This window comes from Pygocentrus nattereri, chromosome 22 (assembly GCF_015220715.1).
Source record: "Pygocentrus nattereri isolate fPygNat1 chromosome 22, fPygNat1.pri, whole genome shotgun sequence".
NCBI lineage: Eukaryota > Metazoa > Chordata > Actinopteri > Characiformes > Serrasalmidae > Pygocentrus > Pygocentrus nattereri.
The window spans coordinates 20592622-20619992 of NC_051232.1; the positions used below are offsets into that span (position 1 = coordinate 20592622).

At 41.3% G+C, this 27371-nt stretch overlaps 2 protein-coding genes across 2 annotated transcripts; one reads left to right on the forward strand and one right to left on the reverse strand.

The window, feature by feature from the left end:
* On the forward strand, window positions 1–27346 carry LOC108440417 (gastrula zinc finger protein XlCGF26.1-like). The gene is made up of 4 exons (XM_017719272.2): window positions 1–146; window positions 4965–6021; window positions 12379–12383; window positions 24347–27346. The coding sequence occupies exons 2-4, from the start codon at window positions 5026–5028 to the stop codon at window positions 25122–25124; spliced, it is 1779 nt and encodes a 592-aa protein (XP_017574761.2). The 5' UTR covers window positions 1–146; window positions 4965–5025; the 3' UTR covers window positions 25125–27346.
* Window positions 15010–18300, reverse strand: LOC108440416 (zinc finger protein 239-like). Its single transcript, XM_017719271.2, has 3 exons — window positions 18100–18300; window positions 17424–17471; window positions 15010–17041 (listed from the first exon to the last, which is right to left on the reverse strand). Exon 3 carries the CDS (start codon window positions 16919–16921, stop codon window positions 15872–15874), a length of 1050 nt encoding a protein of 349 aa, XP_017574760.1. The 5' UTR covers window positions 16922–17041; window positions 17424–17471; window positions 18100–18300; the 3' UTR covers window positions 15010–15871.
* Window positions 27347–27371: the final 25 nt, after the last annotated feature.

Consider the following 27371-nt stretch of genomic DNA (forward strand, 5'->3'; position numbering starts at 1 on the left):
AGAAGAAGAAAGTTAAACGGGAGAAGCAGGCAGTGTTTGGCAGCGCTGCTGCTCCTCGCTGTGAGGCCGGTGTCTGTAAAGCTGATGGAGGCGGAGTCGCAGTCGGAGTCGGAGCTTTAACTGGATGTTGCGTGTTTTTATGGCATGTATGTTCAGTTCGGTGATGTGTGTGTTTTGACTGTAGCACGTTAGCCTCAAGCTACTTTGCTGTGTTCCAGCCGTTAGCATGATGCTGTTGTTTACCTCTGTGGACCCTTGGCTTGTTTACTGTTTATTCACGTAGGAGCTCGTTTATTTAGTTGTTTACAGGATCACTCACCATGCAGGCTGTGCTGCTGTTTTTTGACAGTTTCGTTTTACGCTTCAACCTCCGTGTGGTGGGCTGCTAATTGTGTCGTTCCGAAGACTGATGCAGTGTTCCTGCTGTTTATATCCGGCGTTCAAAAATGGGCAGCTCTGTTTATTTATTCATCCACCAAGCAGCCTGGAAGCAGCATCAGAGACTGAATGACTGGAACAGTGTGTGTGGATTTTGTGTGATGTACTGCTGGGTCATTAGCTATATTTTCAGTTTTCTGTTGCTGGTCATTGGCTGCTGGATTAACAGACGACAGATTAAGCGTGAAGCTGCTCTTAGACACTAATGGTCCTTAATGGTCCTCTCTCTCTCTCTCTCTCTCTCTCTCTCTCTCTCTCTCTCTCTCTCTCTCTCTCTCTCTCTCTGAAATAATCCTGTTTTTTTCAGGTTGAAAATAAAAATAAAAGCAGTTGGGGTGGTGGCCTCCATTTGCAGGGCTGCTCCATGTGTTGATCTATGCATCTGTCTCAAATGCTGAGACACTGTCTCAATACAACTTGTGTCTTGTTTATGTATTACTTTCCAAGTTATGTATACGGTTCATTCATTTGTATCAGTCAAAAAGCTAGAACAGCAACAACAACCAGCTTTACTAAAGGAACTGAAAGTAAAACTGCTTAAACTTTAATGGGGCAAACACTACTGTCTCTTTCTTTTGTGTTGGTTAGTATTTTGCTTGGGTTAGTATTTTGTTGCATAAACCATCGTTTGGTTGGCAGCAGGAGGTGTTGTAGGCATGAAGTGCTTGAGTTTGTACGGCTGATGCTCAGCCAGGCTTGTTGTGTTTTCTCTTTCTACTGCTAAGTACATTTTTCATGGCTGACTTTGTTATTTGCAGTCTAACCGTCATCTTTCTCAGGGACATTTGGTAACCAAGAGACAATATTTTTTACCAGATTTGGATATTTGACAAGTGAACTGAATATATTATAGGTTTGATTATATTTTTATAAGTTTTTTCAAGCAGTGTGTTGGAGAATGATAATGAAGTCAGTTTGTTGGATGGCAGCTTTCTGGGAGAGCAGCGTTGGAGACCCCTGGTTTAAATGTGCATTTAGATTAGTGCCCCAGTATTTTTCTTTATTGTGCATTTATGAAATATGTTAAAGCACATTTTCTGTAATACAGTAACATCAAATAAATCTTAAAAAAAGTGATGATGGAAGTGTCGCAAGACTAAGTCTGTCTGTCTGTTAGTTGTCCATGTAAACCTTTCTACCTCTAAATGTATCTATCTAACTACCTACCTGCCTACAACTCTGTCTGTCTGTACCTTTCTACCTACAAGTATATCTATATCTATGTCTGTTTTAATGAAGTAAGTTTGTATCTTTAGACCAATGTGAGCATTATTTGTTAAAGATCACCACTTACTGAGTGTAATCCTAATTCTGTACATCTTCTTCTTCTTCTTCTTTTGGCTGCTCCCTTTAGGGGTCGCCACAGTGGATCATCAGCCTCCATCTTGCCCTATCCACTGCCTCCTCTACTTTTACACCAACCATCTCCATGTCCACCTTCACTACATCCATAAACCTTCTCTGAGGTCTACCTCTTCTCCTTCTACCCGGCAGCTCCATCTCCAACCTTCACTCTCCCTCTGATCTGCTCATTTCTAATCTTGTCCATCCTTGTCACTCCCAACGAAAATCTCAGCATCTTCATCTCCGCCACCTCCAGCTCAGCCTCCTGTCTTTTAGACAGAGCCACAGTCTCCAAACCATACATCATAGCAGGACACACTACTGTCTTGTAAACCTTCCCTTTCACTCTTGCTGCTATCCTTCTTCTGTACATAAATTTTTTTATTATTTTAATTGTCACTGCATTGGACAGGTGGTGTCTTCTCGGTCCATTCAGTAGTAACCGGGTGTGAATAATAATAATTTGATACCCATTAAAAATTGCATTTAACCCAGAGGACAAGAGCAGACCTGTGTTGTTTAATATTAGATCCTTTACCAGTAACCGTTGTAGGGTGAAAGTAATAGTCAGTTTTCAGAAATACTTTTCTGCAGATATGCAGCTTTGTTTAATCTGATTCTCTTAACAAATGTGAAAAGGTAATTGTGGCATGTGCAAAAGTTTGGACACCATTTCAGTTGTAAAGTCTCAGAACTTAATAAATGAAGGGACTCCTTAGGACTGCTGTGCCAGGACCTAAGTTGTCTTAGTCAGCAAATGACAATTCCAGAGTGTAATCAGTTTTCTGACTCTTAAAATCCTGAGCTAATGCTCAATATTAGGGATGCTTCCTCTGTTTTGTTTTTTTTCTGACCCATAGCCAACACTCATAAACTGATCATCAACTGTTAACTGTCAAGATTAAAATGTACGATTTTAGATTTGTTTGTTTTTTCTTGTTTCTTTATAAAATAGGTTTATTTTTACATATGCAAATAACAGCATCAACAACAACAGAACAAAACAAAACACACATTGAATCCAAAGACGCAGAGTGCACTGTGTAGGACCGGCGTAAATGCCTACATCTCCCATGTGGAAAGATATTTTATAACTTATTAAAATAAATAGATAGTAGACAGACGTTTTAATGTGTAAACAGATATGGGCAGGTGTGGCTGGTTGCATGCGTCGACATGTTCCCATGTAGTCATTTATCGTATAGGCTATTTTTCTTTTACCATGCAACCCCCTTTCCTTTTTCAACAAATTTGAATGTGTGACGTGGAGCGATGAGGTGGATGCGTGTGCTGAGATCAGCAAGATTTATTTTGGGCAAATGCAGGGTCATGGTCGAAACGGTCCAGGTTCAAATAGCCAACACGGAGATATGGAGAGTCAGACATAACTCAAATGTACACGGGAAGACACCAAACGCTTCAAACAAATCAAACAATACGTGCAACACAAACAGCACGTCAAAACAAGCATACAAACAATCAGCACAAGGACCAACACAGACCGGGGCAAACACGGGGCTTATGTAACATAAGGGATTACTGACACAGGTGGAAAACATGTGGAAACAATCAGGGGCGGAGTCACAAAACAAATGGGCAGGACGGTGAAAATCAAAACAAAGAAACACGTGGACGACCGGGAAGTAAACAGGGCACATGGGGAGTGGGAGGAACCAATCGTGACAGTATGTTTGTGACTGTTTAACTGAGAGTATTAATCAGTCAAAACCTTTATCAGTTAACACTGAAATGATTGTCTGCATCCCTTCTAAACATCTGAGGGCTTCAATAAGCAGCTGACTGAGAATCAGGACTTGTGATTCAAAGGCTGTGCTCTTGACGGAGTTTAAGGTTGAGTGGTTCTGTCTGACCAAATTAGTTTTCATATTACGATAAATTAAATGTGAAATAAGCATCTCAGCTTATTTAAGATTGCAAAATAATGTAATGATTTTATAATAACACGTTTAAATGCCATATTTCAATGAATCAGCTGCTCCTCCACTAGATTTGTTTTGTTTTTATTTTTTGAGCATTGTGAGTAGTTTAGAACAAAAGCACAGCGCAAGATGTCATATATGTCATGTATACATGGACTAGGTTCAACATTTATACTAATGTGCATGTAAAATAAGTGCATCCAGTGGTACAGAAATTATTGATATTACTGGGTGTCTTTCGCCAATATCTTCCTAAGACTTTGCTTACATTTATTTCGGAAAAAGTGTCAGATTCCTGACGTGTTCTTAAACCACAGGATTGTTGTGCTTTTGAGTGTGTGCAGATTCTGTTCTTACCTGAAAACAAAACCCCAATAAGAAAACACAGGTGAATGGCAGAGTCTTGGGGAAAATTGCATAATTGGATACTTCTTCTTCATAATGTTTGGTGAATGAGGCCTATTTAGGTCCTATTTAACTAGTTGTTAACAGTTTTGCCACTGTAAACAAAAGCGTTCCTCTATGTAATGAGGCATCAAAGGTTAGATATAAATGAGAACTCTCCAATTTTACATGAGTTTTGATAGTTTCACTGTTAAGGCCGTTGGTAAAGAATCTTGCTACTGTCCATTGACTTAGGCATCACTTACAAGACACACACTTAATGCATATCAGAATTTTCAATTACGGAATGTCACTTGTTTTACTGCACTGGATGTTTTTGCTAACCGCAGCAGCAAGAGTAACAAGAACAAAGAAGGCTGACCGTGATAGACCTGTTTTATCTACCCTGAACTGCTGTCTGGATATAATTTGTGTTTATTAAAGTTTCTGTTAACATATTGCTGCTGTCAGAAGAAAACCTTGTATCTCTAAAATGGTAACTTTACAGCAGAAGGAAAAAAACTGCTTTGTTTTTGATGTAAGTCAATGAAACCAGACAAACCAGGTCATTTCTTTTGGTCCATTCGTCATAAATTTACACACAATGTAAAGAGCAGCAGGTATTCAAATTGTCAAAAACTGAAAAACAGCAAAAATGGAGATAGGAGGTTTTGTTCCAACAGCAGCGATATAGAGAAATACAAAGCACTGTTTAAGTAAAGTAGCAAACAACATATTTGATAAATTAGTCTTCGTTGTGCATAAAACTACTTTTAAACTCAACAGCTGACACAGCTTTTGTCTTTTGTCTATTTATCCTTTGACAGATAATTTAACATTATTTTTTGCCTCTAACAGGAACGATATCCTGATGCAAGTCTCCTGCTCCTGGTGATGACAACCATAACCCTGTCAGGAGATGCTGCCAAGAGGAATATGTCAAGCTGCTGAGTCAGTAGAGATTAAGCATAAGAACATGGCCCCCAGAAGAAGCTGTGGTACTCAGCAGACATCTGATACTCTTCACACTAACCCATCTCACAGACAAACACAACAAAATTCAGACAATGAGAGAACCTACCACTGCTCCGAGTGTGGAAAGAGTTTTATTGACGGATATAGTCTCCGAAGACACCAGCGCACTCACAAGGGAAAGAAACCGTATCAGTGCTCCGAGTGTGGAAATAGCTTTATTGACAGATGTGGTCTGCAAAGACACGAGCGCATTCATACAGGAGAGAAACCGTATCAGTGTGCAGAGTGCGGAATGAATTTTAATCAAAAAAGTAATCTCCAGGCACACCAGCGGATTCACACAGGAGAGAAGCCGTATCAGTGCTCAGAGTGCGGGAAGAGCTTTACTGACAGGCGTAACCTCCAAAATCACCAACGAATTCACACCGGAGAAAAGCCCTACTACTGTTCAGAGTGTGGGAAAAGCTTTATAGCCAGATGCAATCTCCAAAATCACCAACGTATTCACACAGGAAAGAAACCGTATGAGTGCTCAGAGTGCGGGAAGAGCTTCATTGCCAGATGTAACTTTCAAAGACACCAGCGCATTCACACAGGAGAGAAACCGTATCGCTGCTTAGAGTGTGGAAAGAGTTTTACCGACAAGCGTAATCTCCAGCAGCACCAGCGCATTCACACAGGAGAGAAAAACTATCGCTGCATGAATTGCAGGAAGAGTTTTATTAACCGACGTAATCTCCAAAGACACCAGCGTGTTCACACAGGAGAGAAACCCTATTACTGTTCAGAGTGTGGAATGAATTTTGCTGTGCAGAGCAGCTTCCAAAGACACCAGCGTATTCACACAGGAGAGAAACCGTATCAGTGCTCAGAGTGTGGAAGGAGTTTTTCGCAAGGTGATGCCCTCAAAAAACACCAGCGTGTTCACACTGAAAAGAAAGCTGGACAGGGCTAGCAGGGGTTAGACATCTACGCTGGGTTTTAACTTCTTAAGCTCTCAACCCAATTTACTTGCTCTTTTGAAATGTCATGCCTTTTTAATGTTTCTTTTTTTGGAGTTTATGCTGTTTGTATTTGTTTTGTTTGTGCCTCTGTTTTCCAAGTCCAGGGAGTTCTCAGCATTATGCTTCGATCCTGTGTCTGTGTCGTGTCTTCACCTCATCCTCACTTTCTCTGGTCCATGATCCAGTCCTCGTTTTTAAGATCATCTGCTGTTGTGATGGAGAAGGAACCACAGAGGCCTCCTCTGATCCACTGGCTCGCTTCCTTCGGCTTGTTTGTTCCATTGACTATTCCATTTTGATTGCTCTCAGACTATTTAGTTTCTGACCCTGCTTTGTTACTTGACTTTGTGATTTAGCGTAGGCCCTTTTAAACCTGTTTTCTTTGCGATTGATTTTTTTTTCTGAATTCTATCAGTTGGCCAAACCTGAAATTAGTGTCTTTGCTTGTAAATTTGTACATGTTGTTGTTGTTATTGTTGTTGTTATTGCTATTATTATTGTAGTTGTTATTATTATACATTACATACACATGTAAAACGCACCACACCGTTCTTTTATAGCCTGACTTTAGACTGGTTGTAAGATTGGGGGCTTATTCATTTTTTCCCCCTTTTGTTTTGCTGGATGTTTGTCGAATTTTCGGGGTGTTGTCTCTTCAGGCTGGCAGTTTTCTATTTTCCAGAGGAACAGCTGTATTCTTTATTGATAATGGCTCAACTTCACTGTCTTTGTACAACATATTGAACAGCTTCATTTAGGTTGTAAAGCAGAACCACATTTGGTTGCTGACTTACTGGATATTGAAACTCCTTTAGAAACTGAGTTTCTTAATGAGGTGATTCTATCTGAGAGGGAGGGGTTCTCCAGCTGTTTCTTCAGGTCATGCTCTGGGTACAAATGCAGTGGAGGTTGTGGGTGACTCAGAGCATGGGACATGCATAGATCCCAGTGATTCCTGCTTTCTTGGATAGATCCGCTGTTGGATATTTGGCTAAAAGAGTTGGAAATCAAATATCAAGGGCATGAGACACTGCTTCTTTGTGCGCAGGCATGTTCAAATTGAAGTTAAGGAAGAAGTCGCTCTAAAGAGGTTGAGTTTAGAAAAGCCTGTACCTCTCCGTTGGACGTTTGGCTCTCCTGCGGCACTCTCTTCAGTGTTCAGGATGCTGCCTTGCTCGCTGTGCCAAGCCTCACTTTCTTCAGATTCCTGCCACTCCCAAGGATGTAAGTAGCACTTCCAGTTTAGATGCCAGTGGACATCTATCTTTAAGAGTCTCAAAGAGTCTTTGAGAGTATCCTACTTAAAAGGGGCCTAAGAGTTTGTTATTGTGGTGCACTTAGTTGAGAAAACTCAAGAACTTTGTTCTTCTCTCACTTTGGAGTAGGGTTTTGACACCAACATGCTTCTAGAGCTTAGAAAATAGTGCCTGAAGCCTATAGGCAGTATTTCAGACATTTGTCCAAAAAAACCCATCCAGATAGATCTAAATGCTTTTTGGAGTTTGCCTCATAGAATTTATTTTTTGACAAAAAACTTCCTCCTAGTCAACAACAGCTATTTCCTCTTTTAAGGTCGTGAATAATTTTTATTGTCATGAGCAAGGCCACGTGTGCTGTGGTTATTCTGCCGTCTAACAAAGTTTTGAACCTTCAGCCAACTTCTTTGTCTAGTGTTGAATATGTTTTTATTTTTGTTGTCCAAGGCTATAATTTATAGCATATATATTATAGCATAATTTATGTTGTCCAAGGCTACAATTTATAGAACACAGGTGCTGCCCATGTGTTTATTTTGAATAGTATGCATTCTGGTTGTGACATGTTTGTGCAAAGAACTTAAAATTTTTTAACATAATATGTTTCTTAGTACTGATGGTTTTGCTGTTAACATAGAAATTGAGACCTGTTCTAATTTATATTAGCAGGGTTTATTTTTTTCAGAGGAAACAACCTTGCTGTGTTCATGTTATCAGAAGTGGTTTGTGTACCTACCGGCAATTCTATTAAACCTGTATCTGAAGATTTACCTGGCAAATTTGCAAATACTCTTGACTTGTCTTTTAGAGCCCCTAACCAACCTGCAAAGAGTGCAAGAAAGAGTGTAAACCACCTAATTTAGATATTACCTCACCCACTGATTATAATCGCTTCATACTGTGACCAGGACCAGCTCAGAATGTTGAAACCTCAAACCTTGCCCATTGTTTTAATTCAGTGGTACTGATGAGAAAATGGGACACCTGGGATGGCATTAACCAAGTGGTTGTTCAGCAAATCCTAATAATTTTCTTGGTGCTGCATTTAGTTTGATATAGCCCACAACTGCCAATCCTGCCAGCTTGTTGGAAAGCCAAATCAGGTCATGTCTTCAGCTGATCTCCATCCCATACCTGCAATAATGAACCTTTTGTATAATGAAGGCTTTTAGTTGATTTATGTAGGTTCTTTGGGGGAACAGCAGCAATTTCACGTTGGATGTTTTCTTTCAAATCTTCCACAGTGCGAGGCTTGCTCCAATAGACAATAGACCCCAAAGGAAGAACTCTGGTTCTGTCAGATCCAGCGACCTTGGTGGCCAAAGCTCCTTTGAAATGAACCTGTTGCAGAAGAAGGACTCAATTTCTGCCATGCTCTTTGCTGATGTGTGATATGTTGCTCCATCTTGCTGGAAGTAACCTTCTGTTAATGCACAATCATCCAGTTGATTCACGAAACTGGTCAGAAATGTCCAGGTACACATTGGTGTTTACGGTGGTATCAAAAAAAATGGGGCCTATGAGACATCACGAGACATTGTGCATCATACACTGACTTTTTGATCATGGAGTGGTCTTTGGTGAGTGGCAAAGGGATTTTCAGTGGCCCACACAAGGGTGTTTTGTGTGTTAACCCGACAAATAAAACCACGCCTCATCCGAGAACCTTGTATTCCTTTGCTGTCCCTCACAAATGCCTGGAACTAATGACTGTATCTGACTCTTTTCTCCATATCACTTGCTTTTAAGCTCCTGAACGACGGTGATACGATACACGTTGCAGTTTTGCCCTTTTTGCAGTTCTCTGACATGTGGAATAAGACCTCTCAATCTCCTGTGCTGGGCGTCCCAAAGGTTTCATAGGTGATTGCTGCAAACAAAGTTCCGTGTCATCGATTGTGTCCTGCGACATTTTCTGACGACCTCTGCCATGAGAAGGACTCAATGACCATGTCGTTTCCAGTTTCCGTACCATCTTTTGAATAATATTTTTTGTGGGTACCCGTTAGGTTCACACTAGCCTCTGTTTACATGCACTTAATAGTCCAGTCATCACCAAATTTATTTGTTATCGGACCATTCATGAAACCAGCATAGTCTTTTTACTTTTATGGCATTTGGCTCACGCTCTTATCCAGAGCGACTTACAATTTGATCATTTTACACAGGCAGGCCAAGGCGGTGTTAGGAGTCTTGCCCAAGGACTCTTATTGGTATAGTGTAGGGTGTTTGCCCAGGTGGGGATTGAACCCCAGTCTACAGTGTAGAAGGCAGAGGTGTTAACCACTACACTATCCCAACCATAGTCCAATTTCTTATATCAGATTAAGGCCTAGAATGCTGGTTTTTAAGTGGGCAATGCCAATTTTCACTGACTGAGAGAAACTGGAAGCTGCTTTAAACTCTACACACCATATCCTACTGTTAATAAATTGCATGGATTTATAGAACGGTTTGTGATATTGTTAATAATTAATTGTTTATTTCAATATTTGTATTTTATTGTATTCCATTTATTCTGTGATTTTACGCATCGCTGCACAGCCAGCAGTTTGTTCTCCAGCTCCTTACACAGACCAACTAACAGATTGGGAATTTAGTGTAGTCTCATCTTCAGCATCTGACCAAATCAGCTGTCAGTCAAATGTGATCTTAACAGTGTCCATATTCTGTTTGTGGCAAAGTAAGAAGTAAAAACGTTCAAATGGCTTGAGCGTCTCCTACAGATGTCAGTCGTTGCTTAGCAATGGTGTCTCATCGGAGTGATGTAGTGTTTGTGAAGAACCTGTGACGTTATGGTGAAATAACACCACAGTTAGAATGCCTCTCAACCAATCAGCTTGCGTGGCCGGAACTAACTGTTGTATAAATTTTATCACTGCAGACCGTGACTGAGAATGCATATGTGAGAAAGCATGTGAACTTGAAAGAGGTGGATTAATTATCTGAACATCCAATGTCCCAAATGCCTTAGGAGGAAAAAACTACAAGTAAAAACACTTAGTAGTTTATTTATTAGTTTATTATTATGATTTGGGGCTTAAACTTGGATTTTCTGTAAAGCTGCTTTATGACAAAGCATGTTGTGTGTAAAAAAAATAAAAATAAATAAATAAAAAAGCACTTTATGCAAAATGACAAAAATAAATGCTTTGTTTTTAACCTCTGTTTTTACCTAGTGACAGTACATTTTCACCTGTCTAGGTGCTTCTACTATACTGTAAATGGAATATCACATAATAAACTGTGCTCACTTAAAACTTTACTGCATTGTTCTGTAATGATTTACAAGTGAAATAAATGATTTGAAATCCGATGAACCTTTTTAAATAATCAGGTAGAAGTCTGAAATGACGGCGAGAAAAAAAGAAGGAAACTTGGAGATCAGTAAAAAGATGGGACAGGATGAAAAAGCATGGAAGAATTCAGAGAGCAGACTAAATCAGGGAGAAAGGCTCATAGCACATTCCTTTCCTGACTACGGAATGGGCCAAGCCCAACTCTAATTTTTAAAATTAAAGCTAGTTCTGTTAATAGTTGTTAATCAGTCAACCCAATGTGATTAAATGTTGTGTTACTGTATGCAGGATTTAACTGTATTCAAACAGGATGTAGTCAAAACAGTTCCTAACTGTGCTCCAATGTCAAGACCAATGGGTTGGCAACATACAACCCCAATTCCAATGAAGTTGGGACGCTGTGTAGAACATAAATAAAAACAGAATACGATGATTTGCAAATCCTTTTCAACCTATATTCAATTGAATACACTACAAAGACAAGATATTTAATGTTCTTTATTGTTTTTTGCAAATCTTCACTCATTTTGAATTGCAGATGGGCTATTCCCATTCTCCTGGAAAAGAATACTGCTACCCCTGCACTACGATTGGACCCATGGCTGAGCACATACTTCCCATCTCGCCACATACCCTACTTCACCTCGTTCTCCCTATTGCTGTGAGTTTCTTGAAGAAAAAAGACATCAACATTTTTAGATTTAACAAACTCAGCTAACACAGCCCTTCTGCTCCCCTCTCTGCCCCATTGATATTTTAGGAGGCAATTCTTAATATATTCAAAGATAGAAAAGGACAGAAATGCAAAAGAAGGAAATCAGCCTCAGTGGCTTAGTCACTTCACTTTTGTTTAACAGGGGCTTTTCCCCTCTGCAGCTTCGACAGGATTTTCTTCAGACAGAATCTCTTTTGCTTGTGCAACTCAGCAAAGTGAGCAGTTCTATTAATTTTCGTCACAGAAGCTACAAACCTACACCAAGAAAGAAATCAGCAACCTTCACTACCTTTCCAAAAGAACACGTTTGTCTTGTACTGTATAAAGACAAGAAGGCACTAGGTCAGAAATGTCAGAAAAAGCATCCTCATTCTCCCCTTCCAGTGTCACTGGTATATTCAGTCGCCACAGACTCCCCAACAGCTCCTTCCCCACTTCTTACAGCTTCCACATGTGCAGATAAAGCATTATCACGTTCACCCTCTCCTACATGTTCCTCTAAAGAAGCCGGAGACCCATCATGATCTACAGCATCTGCCCATAAACAGGGGCACATTTAAAATTGTGACCTTAACTGTCGAAAAGACCAACAGAGCTACTGCGTAAAACTCTCCACTTGCCGTAATTCCAGGCTCGATTAATCGGTCAGCCAGTGTCTTCTTCTTAAACACCCCCATGGCCTTGCAAATGTTCTTGCATCATACTAAACATCCTACTGACAGCAAAACCTCCCCCACCACTACATCGGGCCTTGATTCGCTCTGCACCCTGTGACAGAGTGAGAGGGGCTGGGCACTACCGCTCAGGCCAGTCCCACACCCAGTCTAACTTTGAAGCCCCTGAAAAGTGGTCAGCATTGGTTTTGAGTTGTTCTGCATATTTGGAGTAAAAATAAAATTAAATGATGCAACCTGAGCTTATCAAGGTGCTGAGATGCTCCGATTGAGCTCCTGACCTGGAAAGACGATTCAGGCTGTAAGATATTTTCGGGCTTAAAATCAACAAATAATTATGTAGGCCCAGCCTTAGTGACTGCTTTGACATGACTGCTAAAAGTGAGCTCCATTGGTACACTAAGGGTATGAGCTTGTTCTTTTCAAATCCACAGCTACTCTGTGCCTCTCAGGGCTACTAAGCGTACCATAGCTGATAGATGATGGCCACTTCAGTTCAGTGCTTTGTCTTAAACCATTTTTGGTTGCTTTTTGGTGTATGCTTTGCATCACTGTCTGGTGAAAGACCCATGACCTCTGACAGAGACAGAACTGAATAGGCCCTACGCTGCACTTCAAAACCATATGGTAGTGTTTGGATTTCAAGATGCAATTAATATACTGAAGGCAGATGGTGCCAGAAGCAGCAAAAGAGCCCCAAGACATCTGTGAACCTCCTTCGTGTTTGATCACAGTGTCCTTTCATTTAAAGGTCTCATTTTGCTTTTTGGTCTTAACGGTCTGCCGAACATTCCCCCAGATTACCAAGATTTTATCCTTCTAAGGTTACATTTTGCAGATTGTTGTCTTTCTTTTTATGTCTCTGGCTGCATACAGAAACCCTGAAAGTTACAGCTTTTGTGACAGGTCAGTCTCTGTCTGCCACGGGCAGGGGCCCTGTCACCAATTCTGGGGTCAGACCCAATGCCACCACTAGATGGGAGCAGACAGCCACCTTTAGGTAATTAGAGACAACCGGTCACACCGGTGTTCAGCTCTACTTCAGAGTGGCTCTTCGTTTCAAGTCTCTCAGTTTAATCCTGATCCTTTTAAGTCTAAACGTTCAGTTTAGTTTTTAAGTGGTTGGGAAGTTGAGTTGGTTGTGCATGTGTCAGTTACCCTCTAGGCCATGGTTCAATCCCAGCATGGGGGTGTTTCTTTCTCTTCTTTCGAGTAGTTTTAATAAAGGTTTCTGCCTGGCACCTCGGGCCGGAATTTACAGGCTTTTAGGTAAACTCATTTTCCATTTATGGAACCATAGAAAAAAAATCTGTTTTGAATTTGGTGCTTCCGTGATGGCATGAAAACCAGTATTGTTACTGTATACATACATATCTGCCTGTTGATTCTACAGGCATTCAGCCACACCTATCCACACTGGAGTTACAAAGAATGTTTCAGCCTGGACTGAAACAGAAAACAAGGCAACCAATCAGAATACATTTACATTTACAGCATTTAGCAGACGCTCTTATCCAGAGCGACTTACAAGAAGTGCTTTGTCTATCTAGAGAAAGTATCTTTGCTAGTTATCAATAGGTTAGAGAAAAAGACAGTCCTGAGCTCAGATACTGCTAGAAACAAATGTCACTGCAGACACCAAGAGAAAAAGAAAGAGTTGAACGCAGAACTCTGTGCCATTCAATGCAATACAATAACAATAAGATACAATACAATACAATACAATAAACTACAATACATAAATAAAAATAAAATAAGTGCAGCTTATAATTCAGTGCTCATTTAAGTGCTGTGTGAAGAGATGAGTCTTCAGTCTACGTCTGAAGACAGCAAGAGACTCTGCTGTTCGGACAGCCAGTGGGAGTTCATTCCACCACCTGGGTGCCAGTACAGAGAACATTCTCGACGCTTGTAGAGCTCATGTACACATCTCTCTTAAAGACAGTAACAAATGCAGCCTGTTTGACCTCTAGAATTAAAGAGAGGGTGGAAAATTATCATGTAAAAAAAAGAAATAAGACCATTTTGGTACTTGACTCATTTTATGGAAACAATCCATTTTATTGACCCTAGTGTTTACAGATATATTACACTGAAAAGCATGTTAGGGTTACAGTTCATATCTCAAAATAAAACAATACGTTACTTTAATAATGGCACTTTCTTGAGTGTCAATTTAACAATACTGGTTTTCAAATCAATTATATAGAATTCCAAGCACCACAGAAGTGTTTCCTCACAGTTGTGTGTAAAGGGTGAGGCCTTGTGAGGGTTTGTCTGCAATTTTAACTGCAATAATCTATACAAGACTATGAAACATATGATATAAATGACAAGGAAAACAAATGCCAAATATTACGAAATATAAAATTAAAGTTGTGGAGTCATGTTACTGCATAACAAAAAATCTCTTATTTTGATTTCTCTAGCCAAATTTCCCTCCCCCCCACTGTAAATGGATAAGCCACTTGGGAGTCCAGAATCTAATTCAAAAATGTGTCCAGGGGTTTTCATATCTGTATTTTCCCTAATGCCCCAGAATCACTAAATTCATACACAAACCAAAAGAATAAGCAAGAAAAAATACATGCAAATATAAAAATATGATTATTAAAAAATGGTCAAACACCAGGTAGAACAGCTAACGTCATCATCGTTAACCGCAGGTCCAGATGGGGTCGCAGTAGCAGTTGAAAGAGCAGAGAATCCCAGGCGACCCTGTCCCCTACAACTTCCTCCAGCTCGTTCCTGGGGACCCCAAGCCGCTCCCAGGCCAACTTGGAGATATAATCCCTCCAGCGGGTCCTAGGACGACCCCGGGGTCTTGTCCCGGTAGGCCGTGCCTGGTACACCCCCACAGGGAGGTGTCCAGGCAGCATCCGAATCAGATGCCCAAACCACCTCAGCTGGCTCCTCTCAATGAGAAGGAGTAGCGGTTCTACTCTGAGCTCCTCCCGGATGGCCGAGTTCCTCACCCTATCAAATAGTGTAGCCCGCCACCCTGCGAAGAAAGCTCATTTCTGCCGCTTGTATTCGGAATCTTGTTCTTTCAGTCATTACCCACAGCTCATGACCATAGGTGAGGGTCGGGATGTAGACTAACTGGTAAACAAAGAGCCTCTTCGCCACTGCAGTCCGGTACAGTGACCACATTACCGCTGCCGCCTGTCCCAGCCTGCGGCCGATCTCACGATCCCTTGTCCCATCACTCGTGAACAAGACCCCAAGATACTTAAACTCCTCCACCAGGGGCAGGTCCTTTCCCCTTACCTGGAGTGGGCATGCCATAACATAACATTTGATACAATTCAAACAGATTTTGTTAACATGACATCTGTAGTATAGTTTTGGCTGAGCTTCTGAATAAAAAGTCTGGAAAAATGCAGCTGCTGTTGTTTACGTTGGGTGGCTTAGTAACAACATATTAAAACCAAGCCCAGCATGGTTTCTCAAAAGTATCTAAACACAAAGATGTTTCTTAAATGGCAAAAAATTGCTGTTGGGAAATTAGGCCCCTGCTGTGGACATAGTGTATTTTTACTTGACCCGCCCTCACGGTGAGCTGTTTATATGCTTCTAAACAGTGCTGTATTACAGCTGCTAAGAGGGTGATTACAATAAGATCGTGTTTTACCCACCCAGCCAACATCAATTTAACATCTTACATCAAGTAATACTCTTACAAATCAACAACTTATTAACAAATGGAAAAATATCTGTTATAAATCCCTGACACTGAACTGTCATGGTCAGATTCATCCAAAACAAAAAATGGCTGGCAGGGTTTTAAAATGGTCCACACGAAAACAATGCCATTAACCTCTACTGCGGTTTGACTCCGTCTATGCCTCTTCAGTTTTCTTTCTTCTGTGAACACGCTGGTGTTTTTTGAGGGAACCACTGTGTGAAAAACTCTTCCCACACTCTGAGCACTGATACGGTTTCTCTCCTGTGTGAATGCGCTCATGTTTTTGGAGACTGCTCTGCAGAGTGAAACTCATTCCACACTCCGAACAGTAATACGGTTTTTCCCCTGTGTGAATGCGTTGGTGTCCTTGGAGAACACTCTTCTGATTAAAACTCCTTCCGCACTCTGAACAGTAATACGGCTTCTCTCCTGTGTGAATGCGCTGGTGTGTTTGGAGATAAGTCTGTGCAGTGAAACTCTTCCCACACTCTGAACACTGGTAGGGTTTCTCTCCTGTGTGGATGCGCTGGTGCACTTGGAAACTGCTCTGTGCAGTAAAGCATTTCCCACACACTAAGCACCGATACGGCTTCTGTCCCGTGTGAATGCGCTGGTGAACTTGGAGATGACACTTTTGATTAAAATTCCTTCCGCACTCTGAACAGCGATATGGTTTCACTCCTGTGTGAATGCGCTGGTGTGTTTGGAGATTACTTTGTACAGTAAAGCATTTCCCGCACTCTAAGCATTGATACGGCTTCTCTCCTGTATGAGTGTGCTGGTGTCTTCTAAGATGACTCTGTACAGCAAAACTTCTGCCACAAACCAAACACTGATATGGTTTCTCTCCTGTATGAATGTGTTGGTGTCTTTGAAGATGGCTCTGTATAGTAAAACATTTCCCACATTCTAAGCATTGAAACGGCTTCTGTCCTGTATGGATGTGCAAGTGTCTCTGGAGATGACTCTGTAGAGTAAAAAACTTCCCGCACTCTAAACACTGATGCGGTTTCTCTCCCGTGTGAATGCGCTGGTGTCTTTGGAGATTACTCTGTGCAGTAAAACTCCTGCCACACTCTAAGCATTGATACGGCTTCTCTCCTGTGTGAACACGCTGGTGTCTTTGGAGATGACTTCTGTCGATAAAACTCTTTCCACACTCCAAGCAGTGGTGATTCCTCTCTTTGCTGGAATTTTTCTGCATTTGTACTGAGAGATGTGTTAGTTTGGAGAGAATCAGATGACGTTTGCTGAGCACCAGAGCTTCTTCTCGATACTACACTCGCATTAAATCTCTCCCAGTTTTAGAAGTATTTCTCGCACCCTAAAAAAAAAGAGAAAAAACTTTAAGAAATGTCTGACAAACACGGATTCATCAGGGACTAAAATAGTCAAGTGGAAAACATCTGTATCAGGTGCTGACAGTTTTGCAAATGATGACTTTTAATATACAAGATATATTAGAAAAGCTTATTTCTTTTAAACTGCTTAAGCAGCCAAACCTGCCAGTAACGTTTAGCCAAGTTCTTGCCAGGACACAACCCTCGTTACAAGCGCCCACAGCTTACAGCACAGGAGGGGCTGAATCATTCACAGCTTTACTGCACACAGTAAAGGACTGGACACCCACCAGAACTGTAGTTCACCTCATATCTCCGATGACTTATGGCAGACACTTAATGGAATAATTCAAAACTTCTACTTACCTGAGGTCCAGGGGTATCCAGGTGAGCTGGGATCCAGGCTGCAGGCACCTGTAAAAGAGAAAACAGAAAAAATAAAAAAGGCTAGCTTATCAGTACAGTTTATATGTTGAATGTGCACATGTGTATGGAGAGAAATTGCCATAGTATGTATGTATGTATGTATGTATGTATGTATGTATGTAATACATTCACAGCCTCAGATCTATCAGAGCAGCACTGCACTAGAAATGACTTCTGGATGCGGACTGAGGCACATCTTCACTGGTGGTTTTGGATAGTAAATTAAAACGGCTATATTTATGTTGTAGTCATTCATCTACAATGAACCATTTCACATCAAACCACGCTGAATGACTCTTTACATCTCAAGGAGTGATGTTGAAACTTGGAAAATTGGTGGAATTCCCCTTTAGTGTAAAAGGTAAAAGACTACCGCTGCAGGTTCAAGTGCCTTTGCAATATTTACAAACGACTAATCAAAAATAATTAATGAAGCACTTCAAAATAAACCCAAAGCGGTATCACTGGCGTCCCAAACTCACTCAATACGATCACTAGCGTTATACACACAGCTCAGTCTGTAATAGGCAGTTATTCACCCCGAGTTCAGCCTCGTCTTAGTAACAGACTTTACAATAACATCCCTGAGCTCGGACCTGCCTGGCAGCTGACGCACCTTATAAAGCTCAGTTTAAACAGCCCTGCAGTTACACCATGTTCGCTCCAGCGGCTCGGCTTTGCTCTCCAACAGCCCCGGTGTCCTCCTTTTAGCGCTCAGCTTCAGCAAAAAGAGAGAAATCTGTAAAATCCAACTTCTACAGCGAACTGCCGGCAGGCACCAACGAGACCAACCGAGACGTCAACAACCCAAGCCTGTGTCCCCTTAATGGCTGCCTTCAAATTAAAAGTCCCCTACCTGCACTCTTCAACCCCGCCGGCTACACCACGAAAAGAGCAAAATGGTGACTAACTACACTTTTGTACGATCTTCGTTCTGTGTTACTCTATATAAGGACTCGTTCTGCTCATAGAAGCTGCCCGAGAACCCAAATAACACAGTACATAGTGAAGAGCGCTAGTACTGTTGTTCAGTTAGTTAATTAGCTTCGTGATATTAATCTGTGAAAATTCCGATAATGTGCAACACATTTTACGTTTAAACTCCCACAATATACAGATCAAATCTTTGGTTATTGCTAGCTGAGTTCAAGGCCCTAGATCAACCGCTTAAGTAGTTTATTCGAAAACATTAAAGAATATTTCAACAAAAAAATAGTGTTGATTACCTAAAATGTAAAGTATTATATGCACTATTATTTAAAAAAAATGATATTAGAAAATGTGTTAATGTACTCTTCATCTGTGTAAACATCCCATTTAAAGAAATAATCTGAGGCACATAATAGACTTTTAACTAAACTTTTTTTCTGGTCATTAATTATTTAGAGAGGATTTGTTAATGAAAAGCAAAATAAAATTGTGACAGGTCAGTCACCCCGACGCCCATCCTGGGGTCAGATCCAGTGCCACCAATAGACGGCAGCAGAGAGCAGAGCATGCTTGTGTAGCTGAGTTAGCTGCACACGTGCCAGTTACCCCCTAGGCCTCGTAAATCAAACACAAGGCCCGCAAATTATTTTTGCTTTTTACTAATATAAGCCCGTTTCCCAATGCGCTGCACTACAATCCCCAGCATGCACTGCATAGTAATGTGCTAAATACTTCACTAGCTAGTGAACAGTGAACGCAATATACTTCGCTTCAAGACTGCTGGGAGCTCGAATACTTTTTTAATTCCAGTAATGATAAACCTGTCTGCCTTGTTTGTGGAGATAATGTGGCCGTAATAATGAAAGGACACAACATTAGGTGCCAATATGAGGCAGAGAACACCTTGATAAATATGGATGAAGGAGGGCCTTGAAGCACAGCGGGCTATGATTACAAGGGCTGAATCTGAAAGTGGTGATGCAGTAACACCGTTTCATTGTGGCAGAAGAAATAGCTAACTCAGCCTAACTTATTGGTTTAATATGTGTATATATATATATATATATATATATATATATATATATACATACACACACACACACACACACACACACACACACACACACACAAGGTTACCAATACTGGATATTATATATTAATGTGGATAATATTTTCCTTCAATGCATTTTTAACAAATTTTTTAGCAAATGGTCCCACATGGAGTCCTATGTAACACTGAACACAAAATCCAACAAATACCAGTGCAGCCCTGTTGTAAGCCTTTATTTAGCATTATTCATGTGAAGTATATAAGATCCAGAGATTTATGACACTGAGTGGTGGAATATCAAACATGACTACAAGACATATATACAAATGTTACATTTATAATAACAATGTGATAAAAATACTAATAGGTACCATGTACAATATTTACATGGGTTAAATGTACTTCATAAATCAGTGTCACTTTTAGAAGTAATAAAGTTTTGTTTGTGCAGTGTAATGTAGCTAATTTGTTTTAAGCTAAAACAAACTAAGTTGTCTCTTTAAAGATGAACTGTAAAATGCTTTCATAAAATTGTTGACAGACTTATGGACATCTCCAAAAACTGTTGCATTTAAGGTCATAAAATGTTTGGAGTGAATATATGGCTTAAGCAGTGGGTCACAAATGTGCATGCACCCATTACTATGAAATGAAGTGATTATCTGAACTGTACAGAGTTTCTGCTGCTGTGGACTTTCTGCTTTCCTCAAAGTGATGTAACTAGGTGTTCTAGGAAAACTGCTAATTGGTTGTTTTGTCATCTGATGGGTTGTCCAGTGATTTGTCTATGACGTTAAATGGACAATGATTTAACATACACTGTTAAAAAAAGTGGCTGCTGGGATATTTTTTTTATTAGATAAAGCCATTTTTACAGTGTATATACTATTGATGACAGACATTATTAGATCACCTCTATCAAAGACCCCAATGTTGTAAGAGTCTTGCTGTTTGTGTGGGTAATTTGAATGGATGTCAACTGGATTTGGGCTCATTCCGTTCTTTTCAGTTCTTTTGTTAAGAAATTGGATGAATTTGCTGTTAAATATATATAAACACACACATATACACACACACACACACACACACACACACACACACACACACACAAAGATATTGTAATCAATATCTTATTGTAGCCTGTATACACACAAATTCTAAATGTCCTATTCTTTAATGTGTATTACTCAGAAATTAGCATGAAATTGACAGACTTTATATACATAAAAAACGTAGCTTATGACCAATGTACTTCTGTCGTGATGTAGCCGGCAAGATTGAAGAGGTTCGGTGGGGACTTTTAATTTGAAATACTGCAGCCATTATAAATATACATACTCTCGCGATGTGTTGTTGACGCCTCAGTTGGTCTCGTCTGCCGGGAGCTCAGTGTAGAAGTTCTGCACTACAGATTTCTCTCTTTTTGCTGAAGCCGAGCTCTAAAAGGAGGACGGAGCGACTGTCGGAGAGCGAAGCCGAGCTCTAAAAGGAGGACGGAGCGACTGTCGGAGAGCGAAGCCGAGCTCTATAAGGAGGACGGAGCGACTGTCTGAGAGCGAAGCCGAGCTCTATAAGGAGGACGGAGCGACTGTCTGAGAGCGAAGCCGAGCTCTAAAAGGAGGACGGAGCGACTGTCGGAGAGCGAAGCCGAGCTCTAAAAGGAGGACGGAGCGACTGTCTGAGAGCGAAGCCGAGCTCTATAAGGAGGACGGAGCGACTGTCGGAGAGCGAAGCCGAGCTCTAAAAGGAGGACGGAGCGACTGTCTGAGAGCGAAGCCGAGCTCTATAAGGAGGACGGAGCGACTGTCGGAGAGCGAAGCCGAGCTCTATAAGGAGGACGGAGCGACTGTCTGAGAGCGAAGCCGAGCTCTATAAGGAGGACGGAGCGACTGTCTGAGAGCGAAGCCGAGCTCTATAAGGAGGACGGAGCGACTGTCTGAGAGCGAAGCCGAGCTCTATAAGGAGGACGGAGCGACTGTCGGAGAGCGAAGCCGAGCTCTATAAGGAGGACGGAGCGACTGTCTGAGAGCGAAGCCGAGCTCTATAAGGAGGACGGAGCGACTGTCGGAGAGCGAAGCCGAGCTCTATAAGGAGGACGGAGCGACTGTCGGAGAGCGAAGCCGAGCTCTATAAGGAGGACGGAGCGACTGTCTGAGAGCGAAGCCGAGCTCTAAAAGGAGGACGGAGCGACTGTCGGAGAGCGAAGCCGAGCTCTATAAGGAGGACGGAGCGACTGTCGGAGAGCGAAGCCGAGCTCTAAAAGGAGGACGGAGCGACTGTCGGAGAGCGAAGCCGAGCTCTATAAGGAGGACGGAGCGACTGTCGGAGAGCGAAGCCGAGCTCTATAAGGAGGACGGAGCGACTGTCGGAGAGCGAAGCCGAGCTCTATAAGGAGGACGGAGCGACTGTCGGAGAGCGAAGCCGAGCTCTATAAGGAGGACGGAGCGACTGTCTGAGAGCGAAGCCGAGCTCTATAAGGAGGACGGAGCGACTGTCGGAGAGCGAAGCCGAGCTCTATAAGGAGGACGGAGCGACTGTCGGAGAGCGAAGCCGAGCTCTATAAGGAGGACGGAGCGACTGTCTGAGAGCGAAGCCGAGCTCTATAAGGAGGACGGAGCGACTGTCGGAGAGCGAAGCCGAGCTCTAAAAGGAGGACGGAGCGACTGTTGGAGAGTGAACATGGTGTGACTGCAGGGCTGTTTAAACTCCCCTCCTGTTTAAGGACCGAGGTTCCCGAGCAGAGCTGCGGTGTCTGTTTTCGGGATCTACCTGCTGTACAGGTGTGTTAAACTCACCGTGTATATAGTGATGATCTGGTTGAGTTATCACTGCAGCTGTTGCTGCACAGCTACAAGATCTCTGAAGTGCTTCATTAATGTAAGACTGAGCTCTTTTGAATCACCCTGTGTTTGTATATATTGCAGACACAGTTGTATCTGTAGTGGTTGTACCCGCTGATTTGCCTTCTACTCTTTTCAGAAGTATATCGCTGCTGTCGGAAGAAAACTTTGTATCTCCAAGATGTCAACTTTACAGGAGAAGGAAAAATCATACTTTACTTTTAATGTAAGTCAGTGGAACCGGACTTGTCCAAGTCATTTTGGGTCATTTCTCTTAGTCCATTCGTCATGAAATTTACACATAATGTAAGCGGCAACAGGCATTTTCAAAATACCTCAAACTGAAAAATGAATGGAGATTTTTTCTTCCGACAGCGGTGATATGCTGGTTGTGTGTTACATTGGATGTTTGTGAGCACTTTTTTAGGAACACCTCCTTGTATCTGCATTTATTGTCCATTTTATCAGCTCCACTTACAAGATAGAAGCACTTTGTAGTTCTACGGTTATAGACTGTAGTCCATCTGTTTCTCTGATACTTTGCTAACCCCCTTTTACCCTGTTCTTCAGTGCTCAGGACCCCCATGGACCCTCACAGAACAGGTACTATTTGGGTGGTGGATCATTCTCAGAACTGCAGTAACACTGACGTGGTGGTGGTGGTGTGTTAGTGTGTGTTGCGCTGGCACAAGTGGATCAGACACAGCAGTGCTGCTGGAGTTTTTAAACACCATATCCACTCACTGTCCACTCTGTTAGACACTCCTACCTTGTTGATCCACATTGAAGATTAAAGTCCAGCTTATTGCCTCCACAAATATTGGTGACCTTGTTAAACATGAGCAAGGGGAAAAAAAATCTAATGCAGGCGCTAAAATTATGAAGTAATTCTACAGTTAAAATTCAGTTGTAAATTATGCTAACAGCAACTGAAAATTATTGGATTTGTAATTGAGACATACACTATGTGGACAATTGTTTTGGTACATAACACTTAATAATTGACTTCATGTGTTTCATTCAGTCACATTGCCACAGGTGTACAAAATCAAGCACCTAGCTATGCAGTCTGCCTTTACACACATTTGGTAAAGAATGGGTCGTTTTAAAGAGCTCACTGAATTTGAGCGTGGTGCTGTAATAGGTTGCCAATGTTACAAGTCAGTTTGCAAAATTTCTTCCCTCTTAGACATTCCACAATCAACTGTGAGTGGTCTTATTGAAAAGTAGAAGCCTTTAGGAACCACAGCAACTCAGCCATGAAGTGTCAGACCACGTAAAGTTACAGAGTGAGGCGCATAGTGCATAAAAGTCACCAAAGCTCTGCTGACTTAATAACTGCAGAGTATCAAAACTCCTATGGCTTTAACATCTGCAAAAAAACTGTGCCAGGAGCTTCACGGCATGGGTTTTCATGGCCGAGCAGCTGCATGCAAGCCTTACATCACCAAGCACAATGCCAAGCAATGGATTGAGTGGAGTAAAGCGCCACCACTGAACTCTAGAGCAGTGGAAATGTATTCCATGAGGTGACCGATCACATTTCTCTCTCTGTCAGTCTGATGGATGAGTCTGCCTGCATTGTGCCAGCTGTAAAGTGTGGTGGTGGAGGGATAATGCTATGTGGTTGTTTTTCATGGGTTGGCCTAGACCCCATAGTTCCAGGGACCAACTCTGTGTTAAAGCCTATGCATTTAGAATAGAATGTCATAAAAGCTCCAGTAGGTGTCCCAATACTTTTGTCCATAAAGATTTTCAGTAATTTAAAGTCATCTTTTATAATACTGCCAGCAGCTGAAACAGACTTTTCCTACTTGACTGCTATAATCACTGACCAGCTTGTGTTTGCCAAACTTTTGTTGCATTTAATATTAAATGTTCCTTTTTTTTGTTTTTCAGGACATGTTACAGATATACTTCTAAAATTGTGGGAGATTTGTGTGTTTTATGGTATCCAGAAGCAGCCCTCCTACTCAGCAAACACTATCTGACTCTCCATACCAACACATCAGATAAAACAGAAAAATGCAGATAAATTCCAGCAAAAAAAGAACTCACCACTGCTCTGAGTGTGGAAAGAGTTTTACTGACCGATGTCATCTCCAAAGACACCAGCGCATTCACACAGGAGAGAAACCGTATCACTGCTCAGAGTGTGGAAAATGCTTTACTCTACAGAGTAATCTCAGAGTTCACCAGCGCATTCACACCGGAGTGAAACCATATCACTGTTCAGAGTGTGGAATGAATTTCAATCAAAAGAGTCATCTTCAAGTACACCAACGCATTCACTCAGGAGAGAAACCCTATCACTGTTCAGTTTGTGGAATGAATTTCAATCGAAGTGGTCATCTTCAAGTGCACCAGCGCATTCACACAGCAGAGAAGCCATACCGGTGCTTAGAGTGTGGGAAATGTTTTACTGCACAGAGCAGTTTCCAAGCGCACCAGCGCATCCACACAGGAGAGAGGCCTCATCAGTGTCCAGAGTGTGGAAAGAGTTTTACTGTGAAGAGCGATCTCAGAAGACACCAGCGTGTTCACACAGGAGAGAAGCCCTATCAGTGCTCAGAGTGTGGAAAGAGTTTTAACACAAATGGTGACCTTAAAAGACACCAGCGTATTCACACAGGAGAGAAACCCTACCAATGCTCAGAGTGTGGAAAGAGTTTTAATCAAAAGACTGTTCTCCAAGGACACCAGCGCATTCACACAGGGTTAAAGCCTTACTACTGTTCAGAGTGTGGAATGGGTTTCATTCAGCTGAGTAGTCTCCAGAAGCACCAGCACATTCATGCAGGAAGGAAACCGCGTCAGTGAACAGAATGTGGGAACGGGTTTTTCCACACAGTGGTTCCTTCAAAAAAAGCATCAGTGCTTTTATACAAGAAAGAAAGCTGGCAAGGATAGGAGTCAAACATCTAGACCGTACTTCAACCTCCTAAACCCCACAGTAGCAGATCAGCCAGCAAGGTGGAAAATACAGTAATTCTTAAAGATTCGTCTGATTTAAAAATGATTTATTACACTTGTAAACCATTACAGAATAATGCAGTAAGTTGTAAATGGTTTGTGAGCATAAAGTTTATGTAATTTTACATAAGTGCTCGATATGACATATCAACGCTATAGTCAAGATTGAGCATGTCAGGTGTCACTGTACACATGGCTCTTTCAAAGGGTTTGCAGAGATCATCCAGTGTTGTGGAACCAATGACGAATGCTGTTGGATGTTCACTCATGTCAAAAATCACATTGCACAATTATGACATTCACTCTTATTGACATCTTCTCACAGACTGAAAGGAGCGATCTTCCACGGACAGTCAGAAACTATGACCCTGTCTTTCAATGGGTGTGTGATTGGTTCCTAGGTGCCTCACGGTTGTGAAAATATAGGACTTTGAAATCAGATTAATCTTTTTGAATCATCTGGTACTTGCTGAGTGTGGACATTGGGCATTGGGCCAGTATTGTGCTCACTCACTCATACTGAGGGAAGGCAAGTATACAGTGCTGCGCTAATGAACAAATGTGGTGAAGGAGGCTCTGTTCACACAGATGAGGCTTACTAACTGTGACTGTACTAGCCGTCGGACACAAAGTCGTCGGGCCACTTTAAACATTCCGCCTTGGTAGATTTCCACTAGGAATACATTGAGTAATTTTAGCCCATCAGTCAGTTCCCCAATATGGGTGGAGGCATGTAGGCTGGGTCAACAAAGGTGGAAAAGGTGATGTTTGCTACCAAAGTCCTTGTATGTAATTTTACTCTGACCTAAGTGAACTGCAAGGTATAAACATTAATAAGGTGATAATAAGGAATAATGTTTTTTTTTTTTTTTTGGGAAAATAGGCTGTACAGAGACTGTGTCTTACCATGCACATCACTGCCTACTTATAGCTTCAGTGCACTGTGTGGCACAAGTTAGCAAAGCTGTTGTAGCTTTGTTTCTCAGCAATGTTTGCTCAGACTTGGTGCACAGTGTTGTTTTAAATGAAAAGGCTTTATTTGAAAATGTCTGCATTTCATTTAAAATTAGCTGGATTTTAATAACTAATCTGTTAGTGTAATGCAGTCATCTACAATAATTTAGAGTAACAACCACTTAATTCTAAATAGGTTATTCAGTATGGTATGGACTCTGTATGGTCAAGTACTATAAATATGTACTCCTTCGGTCTGAAAAAAATGGTATTGATGCATCCCTAGTTGTAAGCATGATGCAGCCCTCCCACACATGTTTTTAATTGGCTAAATCTGACTGACAATTTGGTGTTGAACAAGGACTATTTGGGTGTTATTATTGAAGTACTCTTATACTGCAAGTTGTTGATTTATAACCGTATTACTAGCTGTAAAATATTAAAATCATGTTGGCTGGATGGGTAAAGTATTATTTGAATCATCCTCTTAGCAGCTGTAATACATCACCATTTTGAAGCCTATAAACTACGAGAGCTGATCAAGCAAAAGTACAACCTCTACATGACTGAGACCCAGTTTCCTACAAGCATCTTAGTGTTACGATCCTCATAACTGGTATAGTGTTCAGTGTGATGCTCACCGTACCATTGAAGGCTCAATCTTCATGCGAAGAAGCTTTTGGGGAAACCCACCTGGGCTTAGTTGTACCACATTGGGCCGCATTCTCCGCCAATATTCCAAATAAGAAAACATTGGTGAATGCCAGAATCTTTATGAAAGCTGAGTTTTAAGACTTTTAAGTGAGTTTTAAGATGAAACTTCTTAAGAGCAGTCAGTAAATCAGGCCCAATTAATCTTTCTTTATAAGTTGTTCTTGAGAAAGGTCCTAAGAAAAAGTCTGTCAGATTCATGACGTGTTGTTAAACCGCAGAATTGTTCACACCTTTTATGTTCTTAAGTGTGCTTTGATTCTAATTCTTAATGAAATAGTAAGTGGGTTTTAAGAAGAAATTTCTTCCTAAGAATGATTGGTGAATGGGGCCCCATGTAAATGAGTGCATATATAATTCAGAAATAATAATAAGTTCAGAAATAATTGTACTGCAGATGTGATGTAAATAATATCTATTTAACGTTTA

Bases quoted from the DNA above. Each gene is read 5' to 3' on its own strand.
- LOC108440417 (XM_017719272.2), top strand. From the start codon at position 5,026: ATGCTGCCAAGAGGAATATGTCAAGCTGCTGAGTCAGTAGAGATTAAG.
- LOC108440416 (XM_017719271.2), bottom strand. From the start codon at position 16,921: ATGCAGAAAAATTCCAGCAAAGAGAGGAATCACCACTGCTTGGAGTGT.